Source organism: Saccopteryx leptura, chromosome 3 (assembly GCF_036850995.1).
Source record: "Saccopteryx leptura isolate mSacLep1 chromosome 3, mSacLep1_pri_phased_curated, whole genome shotgun sequence".
Classification (NCBI taxonomy): Eukaryota; Metazoa; Chordata; class Mammalia; order Chiroptera; family Emballonuridae; genus Saccopteryx; species Saccopteryx leptura.
In genome coordinates this window covers 285074678-285096721 of record NC_089505.1, presented here as the reverse complement: position 1 = coordinate 285096721, position 22044 = coordinate 285074678, and the positions used below count along the sequence as shown (strand labels likewise).

Here is a 22044-nt window from a genome sequence, read left to right as displayed (position 1 = left end):
CTCAACACAGATCAGGGCAAATGGTACCCTCCTCCCTTAAAAGATCTCAGTCTTGTCTCATCAATCCATTCTGGTTAATTCCAACCCAAGTAAGGCATCTCACATGTTCTGTGACTCCCTGGACAGCCAGGCAGTGGGAGGGAAAGCTGTGGTCGACCAGCTGGCTGGGCCAGGAGCTCTTTCTAAAACTCAATGGGAGTGAGTTTAATGTACAGTGAGCTCAGCAGGTGTTGTTCAGTTCCCTCTTGGATTTATGACTCCCACATAATCCTCTGCTTTATTAAGCTATTGGAAAAAAAATAAAATCTGTCTACCGAGATCCTAAAGCAGCCTTGGCAGCCAGCAATATATAAAGGGAGTAATTGGAGGCAGGGGGGCCGGCAGCTTGGCTGGCCTTTGACAGACTGTTCAATATCCTCAGGGAGAGAAATGTCCCCTGGAATCAGGGTGGGGGGAGGTGGCCTGGGGCGTGCCCCGTCTCTGCGAGGGCAAGGCAGCTCACCTCCATTTCTGTCAGGTAGAGTCCCTTCCCGTCCTTGGTGAGGTGCTGGAAAGTCTCTACAGGAAACAGGAGGAATCAGGCAGATACCAGAGCAAATGCAGTGGTTTCGTATAAAACACTCTCCCTCCCCACAGGTGTGCTGGCCCTGCCCCTCCTCTCTCTCCAGCCGAACTCTGCACCCCAGGACAGTTCCAGGCTGGTTTCAAATTACCGCTCTGACTGCTCTGGCCCACAAGCCTCTCCCCCTCTTTGTCTCCCACCATGGTGCATCTCCACACTTGGCCCGGGGCGGTGTGGGCTTGTCTTAGGAAGTATGTATTTCAGGGGCACCATTTGGGGAACCTTCCTTGTCCAGCGGTGAACTTGCTGGAGCGAGGTTTACGCCTCAGGCTCCCCATTTATTCTCCCAGCTCTGTTCTCATGACCTCCCTATGAATCATGGGGCTCAGAGTGGCAGGGTTTATTGAGGTGCCGGGATGCCACGAGGCAAGGATGGTGCAAGGATTCGAGTGGAGGCCAGATCCCACTGCTAACCTCAACCGCAACTGCTCCGTTTTAAGCTATTTTATGGCTTGGGCTTTCACATAAGATTTCATTGAAAACAAAGGAGTAAGCTGCTAAAAAATGTCAAACTGCTTGTTGGGTTTCTGAAGCCTGAGGAAAGACCTCTTCCTGCCCCCAGCTACGTGCTACTGCGTGCAGAGACCCACACCATTCACTGCATGACTACAGAGTGGGTTTAAACCACAAACACAACCCGGTGAGGGACCCACACCATTCACTGCATGACTACAGAATGGGTTTAAACCACAAACACAACCCGGTGAGGGACCCGGTGATTTCACCTTGACCCTGGAAGAAGCGCTGAATATACAGAGTGAGGAGGAGAAGATAGACCCGGGACAGGGTAATCCCTTGGGGAGAAGAGGGTGCAGAAGGGAGGCTGGGGACACAAGCCAGCGACACCACGACACAGGCTGCCATGGGCTCCATCTCTCAGGGCAACAGCCCCTCACGCAGGTCCCCAGACCACCGCTTGCACAGGCTGGGGCGGGAGTGCATTCCCGGTCCTCTCCTGTGTTCCCGGTCACCGAGAAGGTCTCCAGCATGTCCCCCAGGTGACACTTACTTGCCATGGCTTCCAGTCGTATCAGGAAGCAGACCAGGCTGGGGAAGCTGACCCTGCCGGCGCTGTCGCTGTACCTGAGGGCCATGAGGTCCAGCAGCTCGCTGCTGACGGAGACCCCGACGAGGAAGTCTGGAAGACAGTGAGCCAGTGAGCGGGAAGCCGGGCGGGGGTCCTCTGCGTGCAAGGCCTGAGGAACCTGTTCACAGGCTCCAGCGACCTTCCCCCAGCACTTCCTACTCAGCCCGCTCGGTGGCCAGTCTACTCCTCTCTGGCATTTTCATGATTCTCTAGTTGCCTCTTTCTTTTTTTTTTTTAATTAATTCCACCTGTTTCTTTTAGTTTTTAATTTTATTTATTCATTTTAGAAAGGAGAGAGAGAGGGAGAGAGAGAGAAACAGAGAGAGAGAAGGGGGAGGAGCAGGAAGCATCAACTCCCATATGTGCCTTGACCAGGCAAGCCCAGGGTTTCGAACCGGCGACCTCAGAATTTCCAGGTCGACACTTTATCCACTGCGCCACCACAGGTCAGGCAAGTTGCCTCTTTCTTGGTGGCTCCTGGGCCCCAAACTCCACACTATTCTGGAGTTTGGCCAGAGGTCAACTCAAGATCCTCAAGACCCTGACTCTCCTGGGGACACCTCAGCCTCATCATCACCTGATAACTCCCATGCGAGATGGGAGCTGCAGGACAGCTGGGGTTTGCTCCCAACCCAGCCTCTGCCAGACCTCTCTCTGCTGGTGACCCTGTGAAACCATCTTCCTCCCCCACCCCAGGATGACATGCGGGTTTTACATGTGGTGCTGTTACTGTGGGTCAGTGTGGTTCCTGGAAAAGGGGGGCTCAGTCCTGAACTGGCCATCCAGGAAAGAGACTGGGCCTCAGCAGGGAGACCACAACTCAGCAGGTGGCCAGGACCCGGGGGCTTGCCCTCTTTGGGTCTCGTCGTCTGGGATGTCTAGTTATGAACTCCAAGGTCCCTGAAGGCTTGAGTTAAATTCTAACTATTTTCTTTCTTTCTTTCTTCCTTCCTTCCTTTTATTATTCTGGAGTCATTAGTGAGGTGGTCCCCTTTAAGAATTTCATCTTTCATTGGCTGTTCAGTGGTTTCAAAGTGTCATCTCAGACTAGGAGTGTGACCTCACCTGGGGACTTGTTAGAAAAGCAGGTTCTTTTTTATTATTATTATTAATTTTAATGGGGTGACATTGATAAATCAGGGTACATATGTTCAGAGAAGACATCTCTAGGTTATTTTGACATTTGATTATGCTGCAGAAAAGCAGGTTCTTGAGCCCCACCCTGGCCCTCCGGAATCAGGAACTTCTTCGGGTAGGCGATGAGCCCTTTTCGTCTGTGTTCTAACAAGCACAGTCGAGTTTGAGAGCGGTAACTCTCTGCCAGGAAGAATTAAGGGGAGGATCTATGCTCAGTGGGCAGAAGCAGCCCATGTGTCCACCCTCTCTCCAGGCCAGGGCGGACAGCTGGGAAGACTGTTGTAACCTGGGGGAATCTGATTTTACGTTTTATCAAGGAAGGTGCTATTTCCTGACTTAACCTTTCTGTGACCCATTTCCCCCATTGGTACAGCGGAGATCATGGCTCCTGCCCATCCCAGGTCCAGAGTAGTGGAGACAATCACACGAGATGACAGGAGTACAAGTCCTTGCTGAACTCGGAGGGACTCCTGCACCCTCGGGTGTTACTGTCATCAGCCCGGGACTGAAAGCTCCGGCCTCCCTGAAGCAGACGGATGCCACTGATGTCGTTTAGCCCCAAACCCTCTGTGAAGAGAGCGCATCAGCCTGCTGGTGGGTGTTTAACCCTGAGGGCCGGATGCTGAGGTGGCAGCGTCTCCACAGGGAGCTTGGTTTCTGGTCGGGGATCAGTCGTGTGGGGTTACTTTCTCACAATTAGAGCTGCGCTGGGGAGAAGGGCAGTTGGCAACATCGACTCATGAGAACTCAGGCAAAGGAAGACAGGGTGTGAGTCCAGAGCCCGGAGGCCCGCGGAGGCTGGTGTGAATCAGGAGCAGACAGGGAAGCCACAGCTCTGCTCTGTGCTGACGGCCCTGCACTGCTGCACTGGCCTCGCCTGGGGCGGGCTGGGGTGTGCGTCATGCACACGCACACACACACACGGATACACACACACACACACGGATGCACACACACACATGCACACACACACACGGATACACACACGGATACACACACACACACACGGATGCACACACACACACACACACACACACGGATGCACACACACACACACACACACGGATGCACCCACACACCGCCGCCTCCCTCGGTCATCGCGGCTCAGGGGGTCCCCTGCTTTACCTGTATTGCATATGGCTTTCCACAAATCCGAGCTCAGGAAAACGCCAGCGTTCCTCTGGATGTTCTGGAAAACACCCTGATAGGAAAAGAAGCAAGAAGCCTGTGTGAGCCCCAGCAGCCACCTTGATGAGAGTGTCCTGGGTAGAGCGAGGTCCCGGAAATCCCTTTTCCATCCCTGGAAGCTGCTTCACTAAAACTGGAGTGGGCTCAGGTGAGAGGAGGCAGGACAGCCCCCCTGAGGAAGGCAGGGGCGGGTCCTGCCTGAGAAAGCCGCCACCCTGACCTCCAGCTGCGGGGTTGGGGTTCCTCTCCTTCCCCACCTCCCCCCCTCCCAACCCGCCCTCTCCTCTTCCTCACCCCCCTATACCGGGCTCCTGATGCTCAAGGCAGGTCACTGCTTCCCAGGGAGGTGGAGAGCTCTCTAAAGAGCTTGTATAGGATGATGGTTAAGAGCACAGACTTGACAACCCAATCGCCAGGTTTACGTCCGGGCTCTGCAAACTTGGGCAGTTATTTAATCCTTCCAGGCCTGTTACCCCATCTGTAACACAGGGCCAATTACCCAGCTCCTAGGTTTGTAGCAAGGAGTAAATGAGCGGATATTTACAAAGTGCTAGGAGGATGCCTCGCACAGTAGTGTGTGCTGTGGAGGAAGCATGCGGCTGAGGGCCGGACCCAGGACCTAGCACAGCGGCAGACGACAGCAACCCTATCACCTCAGTTCGGTGCAGAGCGGCTCTCCACGTACCCAGCACTTTCCTCCTCTCCCTGGTTCGCACAGTAACCCTGATGATCAGCACACTACACAGGTGAGCAAACTGATGCATAGGCAGGGGGTGATTGCCTCCGAGTAAGCACATGAGCATCATGGAACGGACCGCGGGACTCCTAATTGTGACCTCTGCACAGCTGCCCACCGGAGCCGCTCCAAGGCAGAACAGCCCCCCAGCAGGTGTGTGACTGAGGCTGACTTCTGGGGACAATTCTTGTGAAGGAGCCTCTTCAGCACCTTTCCTGGCCTCACCTGGCTGCCGGTGAGTCTGGCCACCAAATATAGTGGTCCCAATGAGGTGTTCGCTCACTCATTCAGCAATTTGTTAGTTTGGTCATTTGTTCAGCAGTTCTGAGCACCTGCTGCGCCAGATGCTGGGGAAGGAAGATGACTAAGGGACCCTGGGGGACCCCAAAATCTAACAGGGGGCATGTCAGCCACTGCAGTGTCCTGTGAGAAACCAAATAACCCCAAACCAGGGATTAGGTAATATACCCTGGGATAGCCACACACACAGAGTTTTATTGTTGTGAGTTCAAGTGTTAGGGGCTAAGGGGGGAACTACCTGGGCCTCGGGGTGGGCGTGGCCCCCAGGGGGAACGACCCGGGCCTCGGGGTGGGCGCGACCCCCGGGGGGAACTACCCGGGCCTCGGGGTGGGCACGACCCCCGGGGGGAACGACCCGGGCCTCGGGGTGGGCACGACCCCCGGGGGGAACTACCCGGGCCTCGGGGTGGGCGCGACCCCCGGGGGGAGCTACCCGGGCCTCGGGGTGGGCGCGACCCCCGGGGGGAGCTACCCGGGCCTCGGGGTGGGCACGACCCCCAGGGGAGGCATGTTTGAGGCTGGGCTTTAAGGGTGGGCGGGCAGGCACTGGCCAGGCTGGGAGTGCAGAAAGGGAACAGTGAGGACTCTCAGAGTGGGATCTGCGGGAACAGGTGGGATGGGTGAACGGGCCTCTCCTGGACCCTAAAGGAGGGTCCCAAGTCGGAGGATCTCATGCACAGCTCTTGCCCTGCACGAGCTTGCCCTGTGGGGAGGCCAGAGACCACATCTGTGGTTTTCATGTATCTTCCAGCACACGGAGGGGAAGGGAATGAGGTGAACTAGCAGCCTGGGGGTGCAGCTGGGGGCGAGGCTGGCTGCTGGTGTTAGCTACAATCTGCAGTGACTCCTTCCTCCTCCACCTCCGAGAGCATTCCTCAGCCTGCCACTCGACCGGGCATTGCCTTCTGGTGGTGTCTGTACAGCTCCCCAAACACAGTGGGGGTTCTCCTTGCGGGCCTGGGTGAGGTTCCTTGTCTTTTGTACTCGTAACCCTGGTGCAGGGCCAGGCACCCAGTGACATCTGCTAAACGGGATGGAGCAGGAGTGGTGGTCCAGAGAAAACAGGCCGGTACCTGGCAACAGACAAGACGGCTCCACAGCCTTGAGAACTCCTCTTGGTCGAGCTGCCCGTTCACTTTCAGCTATGAGGAGTTAAAGAGTTAACCAGTCCAGTGGGCGGTGAGCAAAGGGGCTGTAGGTCCTACCGTCAAGCCCTCCATCCATCAGCTAGTGACACGGTTGGTCCAGCATCACCCAGATGGGGCCATACCTCATGCCAGCTGGCTCCTGCTGGGTCTGGAAGGGACCCGGCTTACATTGAATTTACAAGGGAAAATAGCGAGTTGGAAGGAGAAGAAAGCCTTGAGAAAGACGGGGCAACATTTCTTGTATCCCAGGGAAGACAGCCCCAAACACAGCCTTCACCAGTGGGAGTGGGGCCCCTGGCAGGGGAGAGTGGGGAGGAGAGAGAGGGGGTCACGGCAGCACCTGAAGCATATGAGAAGTCAATGCGGGCCAGGTGCGCGTTTCAGCAGATGGGATGCATCTCGCGTGGTAAAGCCAGCCCTAGTCATGCCTCACGATAGATGTCGTGAGAACTAATGAAAAGACGAGATTGGATCTCTGAGGGCCTGGAGTGTGAGGAGGAGGAAGGGTAGAAAGGCCCTCTCCACTTCACAGGGACGTGACTCTCCTGGGGCACCCTGCCCCAGACTGCGGCCGTTTTGATTCCTCTGCGGGGATGGGCATTGTCTCCACTCAGTGATTCAAAACCACTGCTGGCAGAGACAGGGTCTGATTTATGATTTCATCAAGAAGCCCTCTTGTTTGACAATGACGGGCTTCACATTCCCAATCAAGTCTTGTTACGAGTGAAAGAACAGATAGATCTGTCTTGCTCCCAGGAGAGAGCCCACGCCCAGGGAAGAACTACAGGCAGCAGCTCGGGGTTATGCACACACAGAGCGAGTCCTTCCTGTCTGTCAGGAGGTGCGGTCAAATGACTCATTGGAGAAAGCAGCCAGGAGGGGAGTCAGGAAACCTGGGTTCAATTCCCAGCTCTGCCACATGTGGAACTTGGACACATCACTGGATGGCCCCAACCCTGTCTCCCCATCTGCACATGGGTTACAACTGCTGTACAGACTGAGGATTTCTCTGCAAGTTTCAGTGGCTTTTATCTCTGCAGGGACTTGCTGAGTAAGATACTTAACTGGTGAAGGCTCCATCGGTGGCAAGGGAAGGGGTGGAATAGCTCCCATTGGTGCTACAAGGAGGCCGAAATCCAGACACAAACTTGGACTAGCTCTGTGATCTGGGCAAATTACTTAACCTCTCTGAAGCCCTGTTTTCACTGTATGATAATACTTATCACAGGGGTTAGACTCCTGGGGAAGCCCACAGAGCAGAAGGGGAAGGCGTGGGAGGTGACGGCAAAGGATACATCCATCAGAGCCACGATGCTCCGGCACTCATCCAAAGAGAACATGTCCCCTGGAGGCCCTGCGATGGGGAAGAACAGGAGGGACAGAAATGTCAGGGAGGGTGACATTGGACTGGCTCGGCAGTGGGGATGAGGTTGGGGACGGTCAGTTCTTACCTTTCAAGAATTCCTGGTTGAGAAGGCTCTGAAGCTGGGTGGCATCAATGTTTAGTGCCTGATGCAAACCAGGGAGGAAGACAGGAATTACCCAGCGCCCAGGAACCGAGGGACGCCCCTGCCTGGCTCTGTGAGAGCACGCAGAGTTCTAATCCCAGTGCCCGCCAGTGCCATCTACCTTGGACAAGAAGCCTTTCCTGATGGCTGCAGGCCATGGTGATCACTCCCTCCCCCGAGCTGTTATAGTGCTGATCGCCCCTGACGATTGCGACCTTCTGTAGGTACCTTGCATTTATCTCTTCATTCATTATTGGACTGAAAGCCGTGTTTGTGTTCTCCCCACTACGCGTGGCACTGGGGGCCCCTCGGGAGAGGTATTGCCGAATGGATCAATCCAGTGAGAGGAGATTTAAAAGCTGGGAACCTAGGCTAAGAGCAGGTGCTCTAACTAAGCACATTACTTAGCAGTAGCCTTCCCAGACACTGAAACAGAAAGGGAGACATCACGGTTTCCCTTGGATTAAACACAAAAAGCAACTGAGGTGAAAGGGAGAGAAGCATTTTCTGGTCTGAACTTCTGGAGGCCTTAATGGCATTCAATTTTCTTTTTTTTTTTTTTTTTTTTTTTTTAATTTTTTTTATTTTATTTATTCATTTTTAGAGAGGAGAGAGACAGAGGAGAGAGAGACAGAGAGAGAGAAGGGGGGAGGAGCTGGAAGCATCAACTCCCATATGTGCCTTGACCAGGCAAGCCCAGAGTTTCGAACCGGCGACCTCAGCATTTCCAGGTCGTCGCTTTATCCACTGCGCCACCACAGGTCAGGCAATGGCATTCAATTTTCTATCGGGCACACTGAGCAGCTTTCCGGGCAGTGTCCTCCACGACAACTGTGCAGAGAGGAAGAGCTGCCCTACCTGCGGCTGTGTCTCCCACCAGCCTGGTAAAAGCCGAGGGGACGATGTGACAGCAACACCCGCACAGGCTGCCACATGGGGGAGAAGTCAGAGTGAGGGCTCCCAGCAACTCTCTGTGGGGAGTCGCACCAGGTCAGGTGGATGAAGGTACCTCTGTGGGGGCTTCTGAGAACCAGTGCCCCACAGATGAGAAATATGCTGTCCTCAGGGTTGGCCTCCTCCCACAGAACCGAAAGCAAAAACAATCCTCCAGCCTGTCCTTATAGCAGCACCTTAACTAGAAGGATGACCCCTCACGATGCCCCCAGAGAAACACCTTCTGCCAGTCTGCAATGGTCCCTGCAAGGTCTCATGGGTGGTTATGTGGTATGCCTACCTTCAACTGAGATTTTCCCCCAAAAGAATCATGGTACCTTGCTTTGCAGTTGACACGTTGGTGAGGAACTCTAACCAACAAGAATATAAGCATCTTTGGGGCATGGATCAAATAGCCCTCCTTCTACACGTCCCCCAATCTCCCAACACAGCCCCTGACCTGGACCCAGGACCCACCAAACTGTGGAGGTGAGGATAGAAATGGAGATGAAGTTTGCCTCAGTGCATCCCCAGAGAATCGCATGCTGTCTCTACCACCTCAACATAAGAGCCCCGAGGACTGACCCGCCTTCCCAAAGCTTAGCGTGGTACTTGAAATGTACTCGGTATTTGGAAACGTTTGCAAACTGAGTAAATGATGGATGGATGGACCTGTCCTGTCCCAGAGGCCAGCTGTGTCCTTGCTTGCCTACAGACAGCCAGTGGGTTATGAAGGTGACTCAAGGTGGTGGTAACAGTACTAGAAAGTCATTTAAGGCTAAACAGATAAAAGAGATCAGGAGAGAGGACCCAGCGAGCTCATGGACAGATATTTCTCTTTCAACTCTTCTTGGAGGGTACAACCTCTGAGCATAGTCTGCAGGTTTAGCAGAATGATGCCAGGTGGGTCCTGCTCAAGGGTGCCCAGGAGAGGAATGAGCAGGGGCTGGAGCCCAGTCTGGGTTCTACTTCCCAGCTGTGCATCTCGACACAAAGCTGCATCTGTGCCTCATTTCTATAAAGGTCCATCTGGGCTCCAGTTACCCGCTATGAGAGACATTTGGTTGTTATTTGGGAAAGTCCTAATTAGGGAATCTGTAACATTGATAACATCACAAATGATCATTTTTATTTCAGATGTGCAGTGCATGGGCCATGTCGACAGTTTTGCGGATTTTGCCACCTACCCCTGAAGGAAGCTCGGTATCCTAATCCGATCCTGCTGATCACCTTGGGGCAGTGACCCAAGCTTGGGCATCTGCTCTAGGGAAGCTAATCTGCCGTAATTCAATGCAATATAATTGACCACCTTCTCTGTGCCAAGGGCCATGATAGGCCTTAGGGACAAGGGATGCATGTGATGTCATCCCTGCCTTCAGGAGCTCACAGACCAGGACCACCACCTTGCACCAAGTGCAGGGCCTTTTGAATCAGCCCAGATGTGGACCTGACTCCTGGGCCCATATTGATTTCAAGGAGCTACATACTGAGCTCCTCCTTGCAACATAAACCCTGCCTGCCAGCCACATTCTTCATTTCTCCTCATGTTTGCCTCTGAGCCCAGGATACCTGAATGATTTCCCTGCCTCCTGCTCACCACTGCCCTATTAGCTGTCTGAATGCCTGGCACCCTTCCCATCCTTGGCCTCTGCCTGGCCTGAGGCTGGCACCATGCACACAATCATCTGCATCACCTTCCACATCAACATGATTATTAATGGTAAAAAGCCCATCGTGCAGAGCCCTTGGCAGCTGTTCTTATCCTGACAAGTCAAGGAGTTCTTTATAATGGTTTATAAAACCATTAAGAAAACCCCCTGTACACACAGGTGGCTTGCTTGGCAGGAAGAGTGCTGTTGGTGCTTTTTGCAGCTGGCCAGCTCCTGGGAGGAATGATGCCAAGGCTGGTGGGAGCTGGCAGAGTGGGAGAAGGAAAGATTTCAAGGGGTGTTGCCGGTTGCTTGTTTAAAGATTTAAAAAGTACACACACACCCCGTTATGAACCCTTCTCTTTCCAAGTTCTCCATTCCATCCCAGATGTCCCCCAGGTGGGGCCTCACTTCTCTCCAGGGTTTGGTAGCCAGATCAGTTCTGGAGAAGTCCAAGGAAGGAGACTGATGAGATTAACCTATCAAGTCACTTTTCCTCTTTGTGTCCTGATAAAAGCCGGGGAAAGATTTCCTTCCCTCTGGTCCCTCCATCACCTGCCCCTGCGCTAAGTACTATACCTGCTGAGCATACTTGTAGAAAATGCTTTGTTGGGAGCCAGTTTCTGGAAGACTTTCCTGGAATAAAGGGGAAATAGCCAATATCAAATTTCTGGGGAAGGAGGGCACCTGCCTGGAACAGTAAGGGCACAAGAACCACCCCCCCAACCCACCACCTGGATCTGAGACAGATGCTTCATCTAGCAATTAGGTAAAACTATTTGGAAAGTGAGAAAATGGAATTTTGTGCAGAGAAGATGGTTGGTTCCAGCCTGGCCTTAGAGGTTGCTCTTCTCCCCTCTGCCCTGCCCCTTTGAGTCGTCATCAGCCCATTATGGTGTCTCTGTTTCTATTCATCAGTGGTCAGGCGAGAAAGAAGAACTTAGAAGCCCTTGGGAATTGAACGTGGCCAATGAAATCTACCAACTACCTTGCCGCACACCTACCTTCAGTGTTCTGAGGTTGAAATTGTTGCTCAGGTTCCTAGAAAATCAGGGGGATGGTGACAAGAATGATCAGCTCACTATTCAAAGGAGGCTTGCATATGGAGGGCACCCTAAGTGGCATTTATGCCAGGGACGTGAGTGGAAAACCCTCAGCACAGCAGAATATGAAGTGGGGAGCCATGACAGCAGACAGATGCACATCATGACCTTGTGTCCAGTCTTTTGTGTCATTTGGCCCTTAACCATTTAGTAAGTGGTTCCTTTCACAACAAGGTACAAATGTATGGTAACCCCAGCTGCCAGAATGGCAGATAAGCTTTGTCTCATGTTCCAACTCTGATTGGTGGCACAGAAGCTATCAGTACACTAGATGGGCAAGGCCTTATCATGCTCCACTGTAAAGACTGCCAAGATGAGGCCCTGGCCAGTTGGCTCAGTCAGCTGGTACATGGAAGTCCCAGGTTCAATTCCCAGTCAGGGCACACAGGAGAAGTGCCCATCTGCTTCTCCACCCCTCCCCCTCTCCTTCCTCTCTATCTCTCTCTTCCCCTCCTGCAGCCTAGGTTCCATAGGAGCAAAGTTGGTCCCAGCACTGAGGATGGCTCCATGGCCTCCACCTTAGGCACTAGAATGGCTCCAGCCGCAACAGAGCAACACTCCAGATGGGCAGAGCATCGCCCCCTGGTGGTATGCTGGGTGGATCCCGGTCGGCGCATGCGGGAGTCTGACTGCCTCCCCACTTCTAACTTCGGAAAAATACAAAAAAAAAAAATGCCGAGATGACAGTGAGGTCTGCCTTGGGTCCAAGTGGGGATGAGGTGCCCAGCCGGGTGTATACTTATTGATCCCAGTCTTGACTATTGACTTGGTATTAAATACCTTCCACAATGTGTTTTTATAAAATTAGATAGACTTTCTATTTAGCATCCCAGACGTTCTTACCTGTCTGTGACTGGCGTTTTCAGGAAGATTCGGAGCAAGAACTCAATGGCTTCTCTGCCTGCAGACACAACTGCCACATAGGTCCCCAGGGTTAAAGTGAAACGCTTTGTGAGGTTGCACTTGGTTTTAGTCACTCTACCATTTTCAGCATTTCTGAATTGGGAAAAAAAGGTGGATGGCAGCCTGTCCTCGAAGCGCTGAAACTGGAGGAACCATGGGGATGGTAAGAAAGCCGCCGTGCGCATGCGTCCCAGCCACCAGGAGAGACCCACTGTCTTCCAGACTGCTCTCCATATACCAAAACCAGCCCTAAAAGGGGAGACGGTGCTCGCCCGACCTCAAAATGCGATAGGGTTCAGACTTATTTAATACAGATGTTAATGCTACAATGAATGCAAAGAAACATGACACACAGTTTTACCTCATTAAATCTGACAACATCCTAGGTTTCCGGGTTTAGCTCCCTACTTATATATAAAGAATTCCATGAAAACTAATGAGACTGTTTGAGCACTGAATTGCTTTTGGAGCGCCCACAGCCCCCTCTGTCCTGCACGTCTGGCAGAGCTCCCTCCCTGCCGTCCATCTTTCCCGCGGAGCCCTGAGATTCCTTCCCACTGGAGAATAATAGGCCCTGATCACTTTCCTTTTATTTCAATATTTTCTTAGAGATAAAACAATAAATATAATGCAGTTCCTATTACTGGATGTCACATACATATTACATAATAAAAACCCCTTACTAAATAAATTTCTCCCAATACAGTCAAGCATGGGCATTCCATTTGGAATGGTTATGCTGCATGAAATGACTGTTTGTGAGCTCTGCCTTGGGGAAAAACAGAGAGAAGGGGAGAGTTTGGTTTTTTTTTCCCCAGGGGGTAGAGGCAGGACTGGGGTACAAGATGAGACAAGAGACGGGCCACTGTCCCAGGAATGCAGCAGGGTTCTGCGTGGGCTCTCCCTAGTGATTCTGTTGACATTCACAGGAGCCCCAGTGGGTTTGGAGTCTGATTGGCTTGAGCCCCCCTGGCAAAAGTAATGAGATCAGCTCTTCTCCAGAGTCAACACTGTCCTGTGGCTCTGTGTGTGAGCATGCATGTGTGTATGTGTGTGTACACACATGTACACGTGTGTGGGCATGGTGTCCCCTAGATCAGGTCTTCCCTGTTCTTCCGCCCGCCATCCTCCACTGAACCCTGTTGCCCTGTCCAGGGTCCTGATCCTGCAGCACAGACTTGCTCAATGGCAGAAGTGTGAGTGTGGGGTGTGATGGGGGCTCTCGGACTAGGGCTCAGAGGACCCGGCATCAAGTCAACAAAGGGCTGGATGCTAGTCACACACAGACCTGACCCTGTAGTTCTAGGGATGGGGCCTGTGCCTCTTCCTGGATCAGGTCTCCACGCTAGTCCCCAGCTCTGGGGACACGGACCTGTTCCTGGCACCTGTCTGTTCCCTTGAAGACTGTCTGGAAGTTCTGCTTCTTTGACTGGGGTGCTAGGGGTCAGAGTCATCTCCCAAACCCAGCTCTGTGGCAGGGCCCCTGCTGTGACAGGCCTCCTTGCTGCTTGCTTTGTGCCTAGGGTTCTGAGAGTCCCAACTTGGGTATGTCCTGTCAGGTCTCCATTTACTTGTTGTGACATCCCTGGGAGGCCTATGGGGGCTTCCCTGGACCCGTCAGCCTCGCCTGCTATAGTCGCTACCCATTGGCTGTGGCTACATCCCTCCTCTCTTCCACCCTCAGGCCCCAGGCAAAGGCCGCCCCTGGCAGCAGCTGTGTGTGCTGCAGAGCCCACATCCATGTAAAGAGTCTGAGTGCCTGCGAGCTAGGTTTTCTAAACTCTATCTGTCCTTCTCCACCTTTACTCACATTTTAAACCACCTTTCACCAATGCCAAGCCAGAATATATTTACTTAGGATGAGTGACGATTTGGTTGTAAGAAGAGCTAGAGAATGTGCCTTGATGTTGCATTTGCATAGCATGCATCCCATTTGTGGTGGGCTTGGGGGCTGACAAAGAATTTGAGAGGCTAAAGATCCCCCCCCCCCCAAGGAACCCCCAACAGCCCTGCCTCTCATCTGAAATAAAAATGAACTGGCCTCATTAGCCTTATCCATTAGAAGCCAAATGCTTGAGGATGGTTTCATTGTTGCAGCCTCTCTCAACCAGAGAACAGCTCAGGGGGTCCAACCTTTAGATCGGCACAGCTAAAATATGTCCCTCATTGACTTGTTTGGAGATTCTAAGCTTGTAGCTATTACAGAATGTAGCAAGACCAAATTTGCAGCCACCAAACAGCAAGAGAGGTGTCAAGACCATGGGTGTTGAAAGAGGCATTAACACTTCACCAATGGACAGCAACAGAGGTGTGAGAAGCCCAGTGAGGTAGGTGGTGAGCCGTACCTGAGAGTCGACCTGCGGGGAAGAAGAAGAAAGGCAGGTTCAGGAACACGAAGCAATACACAAAGCCAAGCAGCTCCCAGCAGCCTGGCTCACGCATTGCACTCCTTCTTCTTGCATGGTCACCTGTTCCCTGGCACACCCAGCATGAGCGAGGACACTGCACAGTACTGGTGTGGAGCTGCAAAAATGGAAACCAAATCTATTGTAGGGAGCATGAAGAGGAAGGACGCGGAGGAAGGGAGGAAGGCACCTGAGTGGACAAGACTCGCCCTTTGTCACTCAGCCAGCTGTGGTTACTCATCACAGTATGAAGAAAAATTGGGAGGAAAAGCAAACTGTTGATGGGGGCCGGAGGTAAGACAAAATCTGGACCAAAAGTAAATGCTCCAACATCAGAGTTCCAATGAGATGTACTTCTTTTATCCCATCAGACCACTGTTAAACGTGATGGGAATGTGTTCTAGACTTCTGGAGTTTGTTGAGAATGGGTGTGTGTATATAGATAGGGAAATGCCCACGTTCCAGATTTTGCATGTGGCCGAAGGAAGCACGGAGCATGCAGACCATTTTTAAGCCACTCCAATTTGCAAAGCACTTCTACGTAATGTGCGAGATTGTCACAGTGATCCTGCAAGCAGATGCTGGGCTTCTTATGTTATGGATGTGGAAACTGGGCCTCAACAGTCCAAGGAGTAGAGGTGAGAATGCAGAAGTGGTGTTGCTTCCTTTGTAATAAAACCCCCACCAGGCATAGGTTGGTGTAGCTGGTATGGCTTTCAGTTCTTTTTCATGGCTGCTTGTGAGCCTCACTATGAGTACAGACCACGTGATTTTCCCAGGCCAACTTCTTGCAGACAGGGGTGAGGGGGGAGGGAAGTAGAAAGTCCCAGCTTGGGGAAGGAGCTTTGGGGTGAAGATAAACTGTCCTGTCCACTCTTGTCCTTTTTCTCTGTCCTGTCTTCTCCCCGCCTATTCAGAAACCACCCACACTCAGTTTGCCGCCAGGCAGAGCAGTGCTTCCATAGCACCGGCCACGCCAGGCCCAGGGCACCACATGTAGCTGTCACCGGGGCAGCACTGGACCCACAGCCACCACAAGAGCCCTGGCGACTTCTGAGAGCCTGGCTGCTGGCACTAACATGGCCTGTTTTTCAGGTGACTGTGAAAGGAACCCAAGTGTCTCTTGCTTTGTCAAGGACTGAACAGTTCTTTAGTGTTTAACTCAATCAGGATCCTGCAAGATCTATTGGGATCTCCAGGGAGCTGAGGGGATCTGGGGTCTGAGTGCCCCCTGAGCACAGTGGGCAGCTGAGGAAAAAAATGCATCTCTGACTGAAAAGTAGAGAAATGAGCTTGGCAGCATTAAAAAAACTGACATGATTATAATCTTACTAGGGCTCCTGAACTATAAAGACTTTGGGCAAATCAGTGAACACAAGGCTGCTGAGTTGCTCCGCTCTGGGGCACCAGATTCATAGAGGACATTGCAAACAGCACCCCCAGTTCTTGTGCACTAGGCCTCACAGCCTCTTTGAGCTTCTGCTTCTCATCAGGAAGGAGAAGCGTTGGCTGAAATAGTTTCAACAGTTTTGTCTGGTGCCCTGAACTGTTGAAGCCTGGCTGGGTAGACCAGATGCCCCAAATTCCTTCCTCGCCTGACCCAATTCCTTTCCTCTTCTCAGAGGTCAGAGTTGAGGATCTCTGAGGATGAGGGTCCTCTTAGAAGGAACCTAAATCAGTTGTCATTATTGGCTGAAAGGAGGGAAAGCAACCCAGGGTGAAGTGAGCAGAAAGTTATATATGGGAAGGCCAGCTCACAGTCAATAGGAAGTCTAGAGCATGCAGCTTGGATGGCTGAAGACCACCACACGATATGCCCACGTTGCTGCTGCTGGGCCAGAGATTTGCTGCAAATAATTCCTCAGCTGGTCCTACCTCTTTTGATTACTTCTTCAGGAGCCAAAGCCCAAAGTAACTGAGAGAGTGTGTGTATGTGTGTGTGTGTATGTGTGTGTGTGTGTGTGTGTGTGTGTGTGTGTGTGTGTGTGTGCAAGGCTTGAAACAGGCTGCCTTACCTTGAACACCTGGAAGTTTAGTGGAAATTTGTCATCTTTTTCCTTTAAATTTTGTGGCATAATGTTGATAGACACGATGACATTGTTGCCTTCCATGCTCTCTGGCACAGAGAAGGTGTACTGTGTGTTCCTCTGGGGTCCTTCTGTAAGAAGAAGAACGGTTACTGAGCTCAGCTCGGCTCCTAGGACTCTGGGTGGGGCTGTGTCCAGTTCAGAGACCCTGGGGCTGGGGTGGTTTAGAAACTATGGATTTGGAGACCTAAGGCCCAGGTCCCAGAGCCCACAGTTACTAGCTGTAAAACAAGCTCTTTATTTTGTGAGCCTCCGTGTCCCCTTTTAAAAATAAGAAGGAGGAATATATTTACTACTAGGTGAAAATGTTTCTTAAACTACAAAGAGGAGGACCAGCAGAGGGAGGAGCCTGGAGGTTGAAAGGGGGTTATTCTGGGGGATGGAGTCTTTCAAGGGAGCCATCCAAGACAGGCAGGTGCCAAGGAGAGGGAGCGTACAAGTCCCCCCCCCCCTTCTCTCTCTCTCTCCCTCTCTCTCTCTCTTTCTCTCTCTCTCTCTCTCTCTCTCTCTCTCTCTCACACACACACACACACACACACACACACACACACACACACACACAGCCTGTCCTATCCAGGGTATGTAATACATAAGCGTACTCAGGTTCATCTTCACAGGGACCTATCTCACGGGTCCTGTCCCACATGGGGAGTGGAGGTGCAGTGAGAATATGGGATGCTCCCAAAGGCACCACCAACATGATTTATCTCAGGGGGGCTCCTCGCACTGCTGCGGGGTATTGTTCTCCCTTCTCTCCGGGTGGCACCTGTGGTTTCGAGGAACAGACAGGGATTACCGATTCCACTGTTCACAGGTGGGGAGGCCGAGGACAGAGACCCCAGCTATATTCCCAGAGTCACAAAGCCAATATGTGGCAAGGACAAGGGCTTAACCCAGCCTCGACTTTTGTCCAGTGTTGTTTCCACGCCCTCGCACCGTCCGGAAACTCCTGGAGAGCAGTGGTCCTGTCCTGCTCCTGGAGGCTGGTGGAGGTCAGCATTAGGACAGCAGGAGAGCAAAGGGCAGGGAAGCACATCTGAGATTCCCCTGCCCACCCGCAACCAGCAGCCAGTTCCCTTGGAAAAGCAGAGCTGTCCCTTGAAGCTGACAAATCCCTCTCCTTCCAACTTCGGGCTGATGGTTCAGAACCAAGAGCCACTGAGACCTGACACCAGGATGAGGCCAAGGCTGGCAGCTTCCCATCTGGCGGAGTCATTGCCAATGTCATAACTACCTGTGGTATTTCCTGGAACCACGCGGTCCTTAAACATCACCTGGGACCATCTTTCACGGGGCACATTTCCACGGTCCAGGTCGACAGGAAATTGGTTGCATACATACAGGCAGGAGAAGTTCTCTTGGAAATCTTGACATGACATCCTGTTAAAAAGATACACATTGCTTAATGGGCACTGGTTTTGTCGCCAGGATGAGGGTTCCCATCACTTCACTGTACCTTTGCCTGCCAACAGTAGTCCCTGCCTGACCACTGTCCTACCCAGAGACCAGAGCCTCATTCTCATGCTGGGAATAAGAATGTCAAGTACTGTCCAGCACAATTCTGTCCCCTCCAGAGGTTCAGAAGACAAGGACAGAATCAAATTCTGGGATTGGCATGTCCCCTGGCAAAGGCTTTATCATTAACTATCACCTCCTTGACCTAGTGATCAAATGTGAGTCTGCTCATGACCAGAAGGCTGTCTGCCAGTCTTTCTGCTATGAGTCCTCCATGCTGTGAGGAAAATCGCCTCTCCCTGGGGTCCTTCGCCAAGTTCAATGTTGAGGTTTTTATCAGAATAAAATGAATTCAGCATCTACAATAACCACCTCATGCTGTGATTAAAGTAGAGACATTGGAAATATTTTTCCTTCCAATTTACATTTGTCCCTCTGATTCTTACTTACTTAGACCCAGCCTCCTTTTCCCATATGCTAAAAGTCCATCTTATCCTTTCAGATGAGCGCAAACAGCCAGAAACATGTTTTCAAAAACAGCTAGTCCTGCATCGCTGCTGGGTGATGACACCGATGTCTCACTGAGGACTCTGGGATCAGGGCTGGGAGACGAACACCGAGCTTATGCGTTTGGAGTTCACGCCAAGGACCACTGAGCTCCAGCACCCCCACAAGAAGCGCGGAGAGACAGGTGTGAAAATCATGCATCCCAGTTTCCAGGAAACTTGGTTTCACAGCTTTAGTGCCAATATTCCCCTTTGCCATGAACATTTCCTGGAAGTTCCAGTATTTCAGAGATGAAATAACTTTCATCCAAAGAGAGAGCACACAAGTAACTTCCCATTCAAAGCATTTCTGCATTGGTTGAGAAAAAAAAGGTTCCCTCTACACGGGTCTCTGCAAAGTTAATGCCTAGACTCACAAAACTTTAGGGAAAGGGGAACTATCAGGGGTATGGGCCATTGTTAAAGATTTAAAATGTAATTTAAAAAAGGAGTAAATACCAAAACTCGCCATCATCCTTATTCTCATACAGCTGGCTTTTCCGTGGGTCGTGGGTTTCCTGCCACTCCAGAGACCTGAGCATGGACAGACAGAAAACAGGGTGAGATCTCCCTGAGTGTTTCCCCTCAACCACAGATGGCCCAACAGGGGCCCTTTGCACAGGCCTCCACTAGTTCCTGGTACGAGCAGAGAGTGTCATTCTACTTAGTGACATGCCGATGGTTTCTAAACTGTCCCCAGCCCGATCCTCCTTCCTGAGCTCTCGAAGAATAATGCTCTAGTCCAGCCCACGTCTCCACCAGTCCCACAGTGACCTTCCAACCAACTCGCCCCAAACTGTACTCATCCTCTGCCTCCTCTTGTTGCCTGAGCGAGAACATGAGTCATTCTCTCTCACACACTCTCACATTCAAACAATCACCCACAATAATGGCTTGTTGATTTCAGATCCTAAACCCCTCTCCAAACCATCCACTTATTGCCATCCCTGTGGCTGTTTTCCTAGTTCAGGAACCCTCCCCTCCCTCTTGGACTTACACTGGTTTCCCTGAACTCAATCCTGCCCCCTGTCCCATCCATTCTTCACACTGACATCAAAATGATCTTTGTAAATGAGAAATCTGATTACGGTATTTTCCTGCTTAAAACACATCAGTGGTTCCCTTTTACTCTCAGGATGAAGTTCAAACTCCTAAAACAGTACTTGGGCCTCAGCCTACCTCTCCAGCTTTACCCAAGTAGTCCCCCCAACTCCCCCCCCCCACCAGGAATGCCACACCCCAGCAATAATAACTGTCTTCACTTCCTTAGAAACACCTGTGTCCTCTCCACTCCCCCACCTCCTAACCTTCACCATGATGTTCTCTCTGCCTGGAATACTCTTCTTCCTTTCCGTCTGGTAACGTTTCCTCATCTCTCCTCCCCTTTGCTTGTTCCCCTCTGGCATCCCCACTCCACCTTCGACCTCCAGAGTCAATGCCCCTCCTTTGAGCTCCACGGCACCCTGTACCACTTCTGTCTCAGCACCTGGTACCCTGTCTTACTTGTTACTATATGCGTCTTACTTGATGCTGAGTCAGCTCTGACTCCTGGCCACCTTAGGAGTGATGTTCCAGAGTGTCCTGTTCTGCACAGCCTTGCCCAGCTCCTGTAGACTCATGGCTACGCCTTTTGTGGGGTCAGTCCCTCATATCTGGTCCTCCCCTTTCCTGCTGCCTTCTAGCTTTCCCAGCATTACTGCCTCCCCTCGCTAGCCTTCAAGTTCCACGAGGTCAATGAGCCTCATCACCATAGCAATAATATCATCCCAGGGGATTAACCCACTGCCTTGGCACATGGCAGGCATGCAATAATTTTTTTTTTGCTTGCTTTATTACTAATTAAAATTATCCACTTCATTGGGGTAAGGTGCTCCCGAAGCTGGTCCGAGGGTCTGTGGTGAAGGAGGAGACCCTCACGGGCAGAGGGAACAGTTGCCCCCTCCCTAGGCCACTCCTCAAAGTGGACGCGTGCTCAGAGGCAATGGGCCCCGGAGGCCCAGAGTGTAATGAGATCTATCTCTGCGAGTGGCTTGCATTGAGGGCCGGGGTCGCCCTCGCGCTGGGGAGCAAGGCAGGGACCACCCCTTGGGTTCCTGGCTGCAGGCTGAGCCAGTTGGATGTGCTATTGTAAAACGGCAATTTTATAATTAAGCGATAATTACATTTTCTGCAGTGTGTAAGGGAAAATAAATGTAGTGTAAATCAATATGCTATTGATTCATGCAAGTTTGACTTTAAGTGTGTGCGACTGAAATTTCCATTATGGCTGAGATGAGACCATCCGGCTCTCTCCATCCATCCCCATTCTTTAAAAAGTAGGGAAGAAATCGACCACCGGCATCGAGACAGGGGGTTATGCAGCCCTGCGGCTTCTTTCCAGCCTGGTTTCTGGTGGGAAATGGTGAACTTCAACATTCAGCCAAAATGCCTGACCCTCAGCATAGGTACTGCCAGGCCCATTCCCCAGGCCCCGCTGTGCACACACCTGTCCCCTGCTCGGAGGCCCTCACGGACCCGGAGGGTGGAAATCCAAGCTTCCAAGCGGGCACTGGGCTCAGCCCCAGCTCTCTCCCCAGCTTGGCTGCCGCAGGCCAGCTTGTTGGCCTTGGACACACCATAAACGTTCCTGGCTCAGCCAGTGACCTACATGTGCCTGCCTACACGTGATCTCTTCCGAAGTGAGTCATACTTCTTTCTTTTGAGGTTGAACTCAAGTTCACCCCCATCCAAAAAGCTTTCCCTGAACACGTGCCAGCCCACCAGAGGCTTCCCTTCCCTGATCTCCTTGTCCCTGCTGCCTTCCCTGCTCATATGTAGCATGGGAGACGTGGGCAAAATATCAGCTCATGAATTTAAGGCCTGTCCTCCTACCTCAGGGATGCGTCATTGACATCTACCCCTCCTCTAGTCCTAGCCCAACAACCAACCCGGAATCAGCAATTCTGGCTAATTGTATCGCCCCTTCCTTCCCTGGGCAGCTTGGGGTGATGATTGAAAAGGAGAATTGGGCCCTGGCCGGTTGGCTCAGTGGTAGAGCGTCGGCCTGGTGTGCGGGAGTCCCAGGTTTGATTCCCGGCCAGGGCACACAGGAGAAGCGCCCATCTGCTTCTCCACCCCTACCCCTCTCCTTCCTCTCTGTCTCGCTCTTCCCCTCCCGTAGCCAAGGCTCCATTGGAGCAAAGTTGGCCTGGGCGCTGAGCATGGCTCTGTGGCCTCTGCCTCAGGTGCTAAAATGGCT

General features: G+C 52.1%; 1 protein-coding gene across 5 annotated transcripts in view; it reads right to left on the bottom strand.

Annotated features, from left to right (window-relative positions):
- The window catches only part of CAPN13 (calpain 13), an 86092-nt gene that overhangs the window by 5657 nt on the left and 58391 nt on the right, over window positions 1–22044 (bottom strand). For 3 of the 5 annotated variants that reach the window (XM_066378588.1, XM_066378585.1, XM_066378589.1), the window contains exons 9-20: window positions 19266–19340; window positions 18041–18186; window positions 16723–16877; window positions 12255–12457; window positions 11313–11349; window positions 10888–10944; window positions 7670–7727; window positions 7514–7572; window positions 6144–6212; window positions 3972–4047; window positions 1632–1760; window positions 503–558 (exon numbers count right to left, since the gene is read on the bottom strand). In XM_066378588.1, the coding sequence (XP_066234685.1) occupies window positions 503–558; window positions 1632–1760; window positions 3972–4047; window positions 6144–6212; window positions 7514–7572; window positions 7670–7727; window positions 10888–10944; window positions 11313–11349; window positions 12255–12457; window positions 16723–16877; window positions 18041–18186; window positions 19266–19340 (1120 nt within the window). Of the gene's footprint in view, window positions 1–502; window positions 559–1631; window positions 1761–3971; window positions 4048–6143; window positions 6213–7513; window positions 7573–7669; window positions 7728–10887; window positions 10945–11312; window positions 11350–12254; window positions 12458–14659; window positions 14672–16722; window positions 16878–18040; window positions 18187–19265; window positions 19341–22044 lie in introns of all 5 variants that reach the window. The other 2 variants (XM_066378586.1, XM_066378587.1) reach the window with 2 other exon arrangements.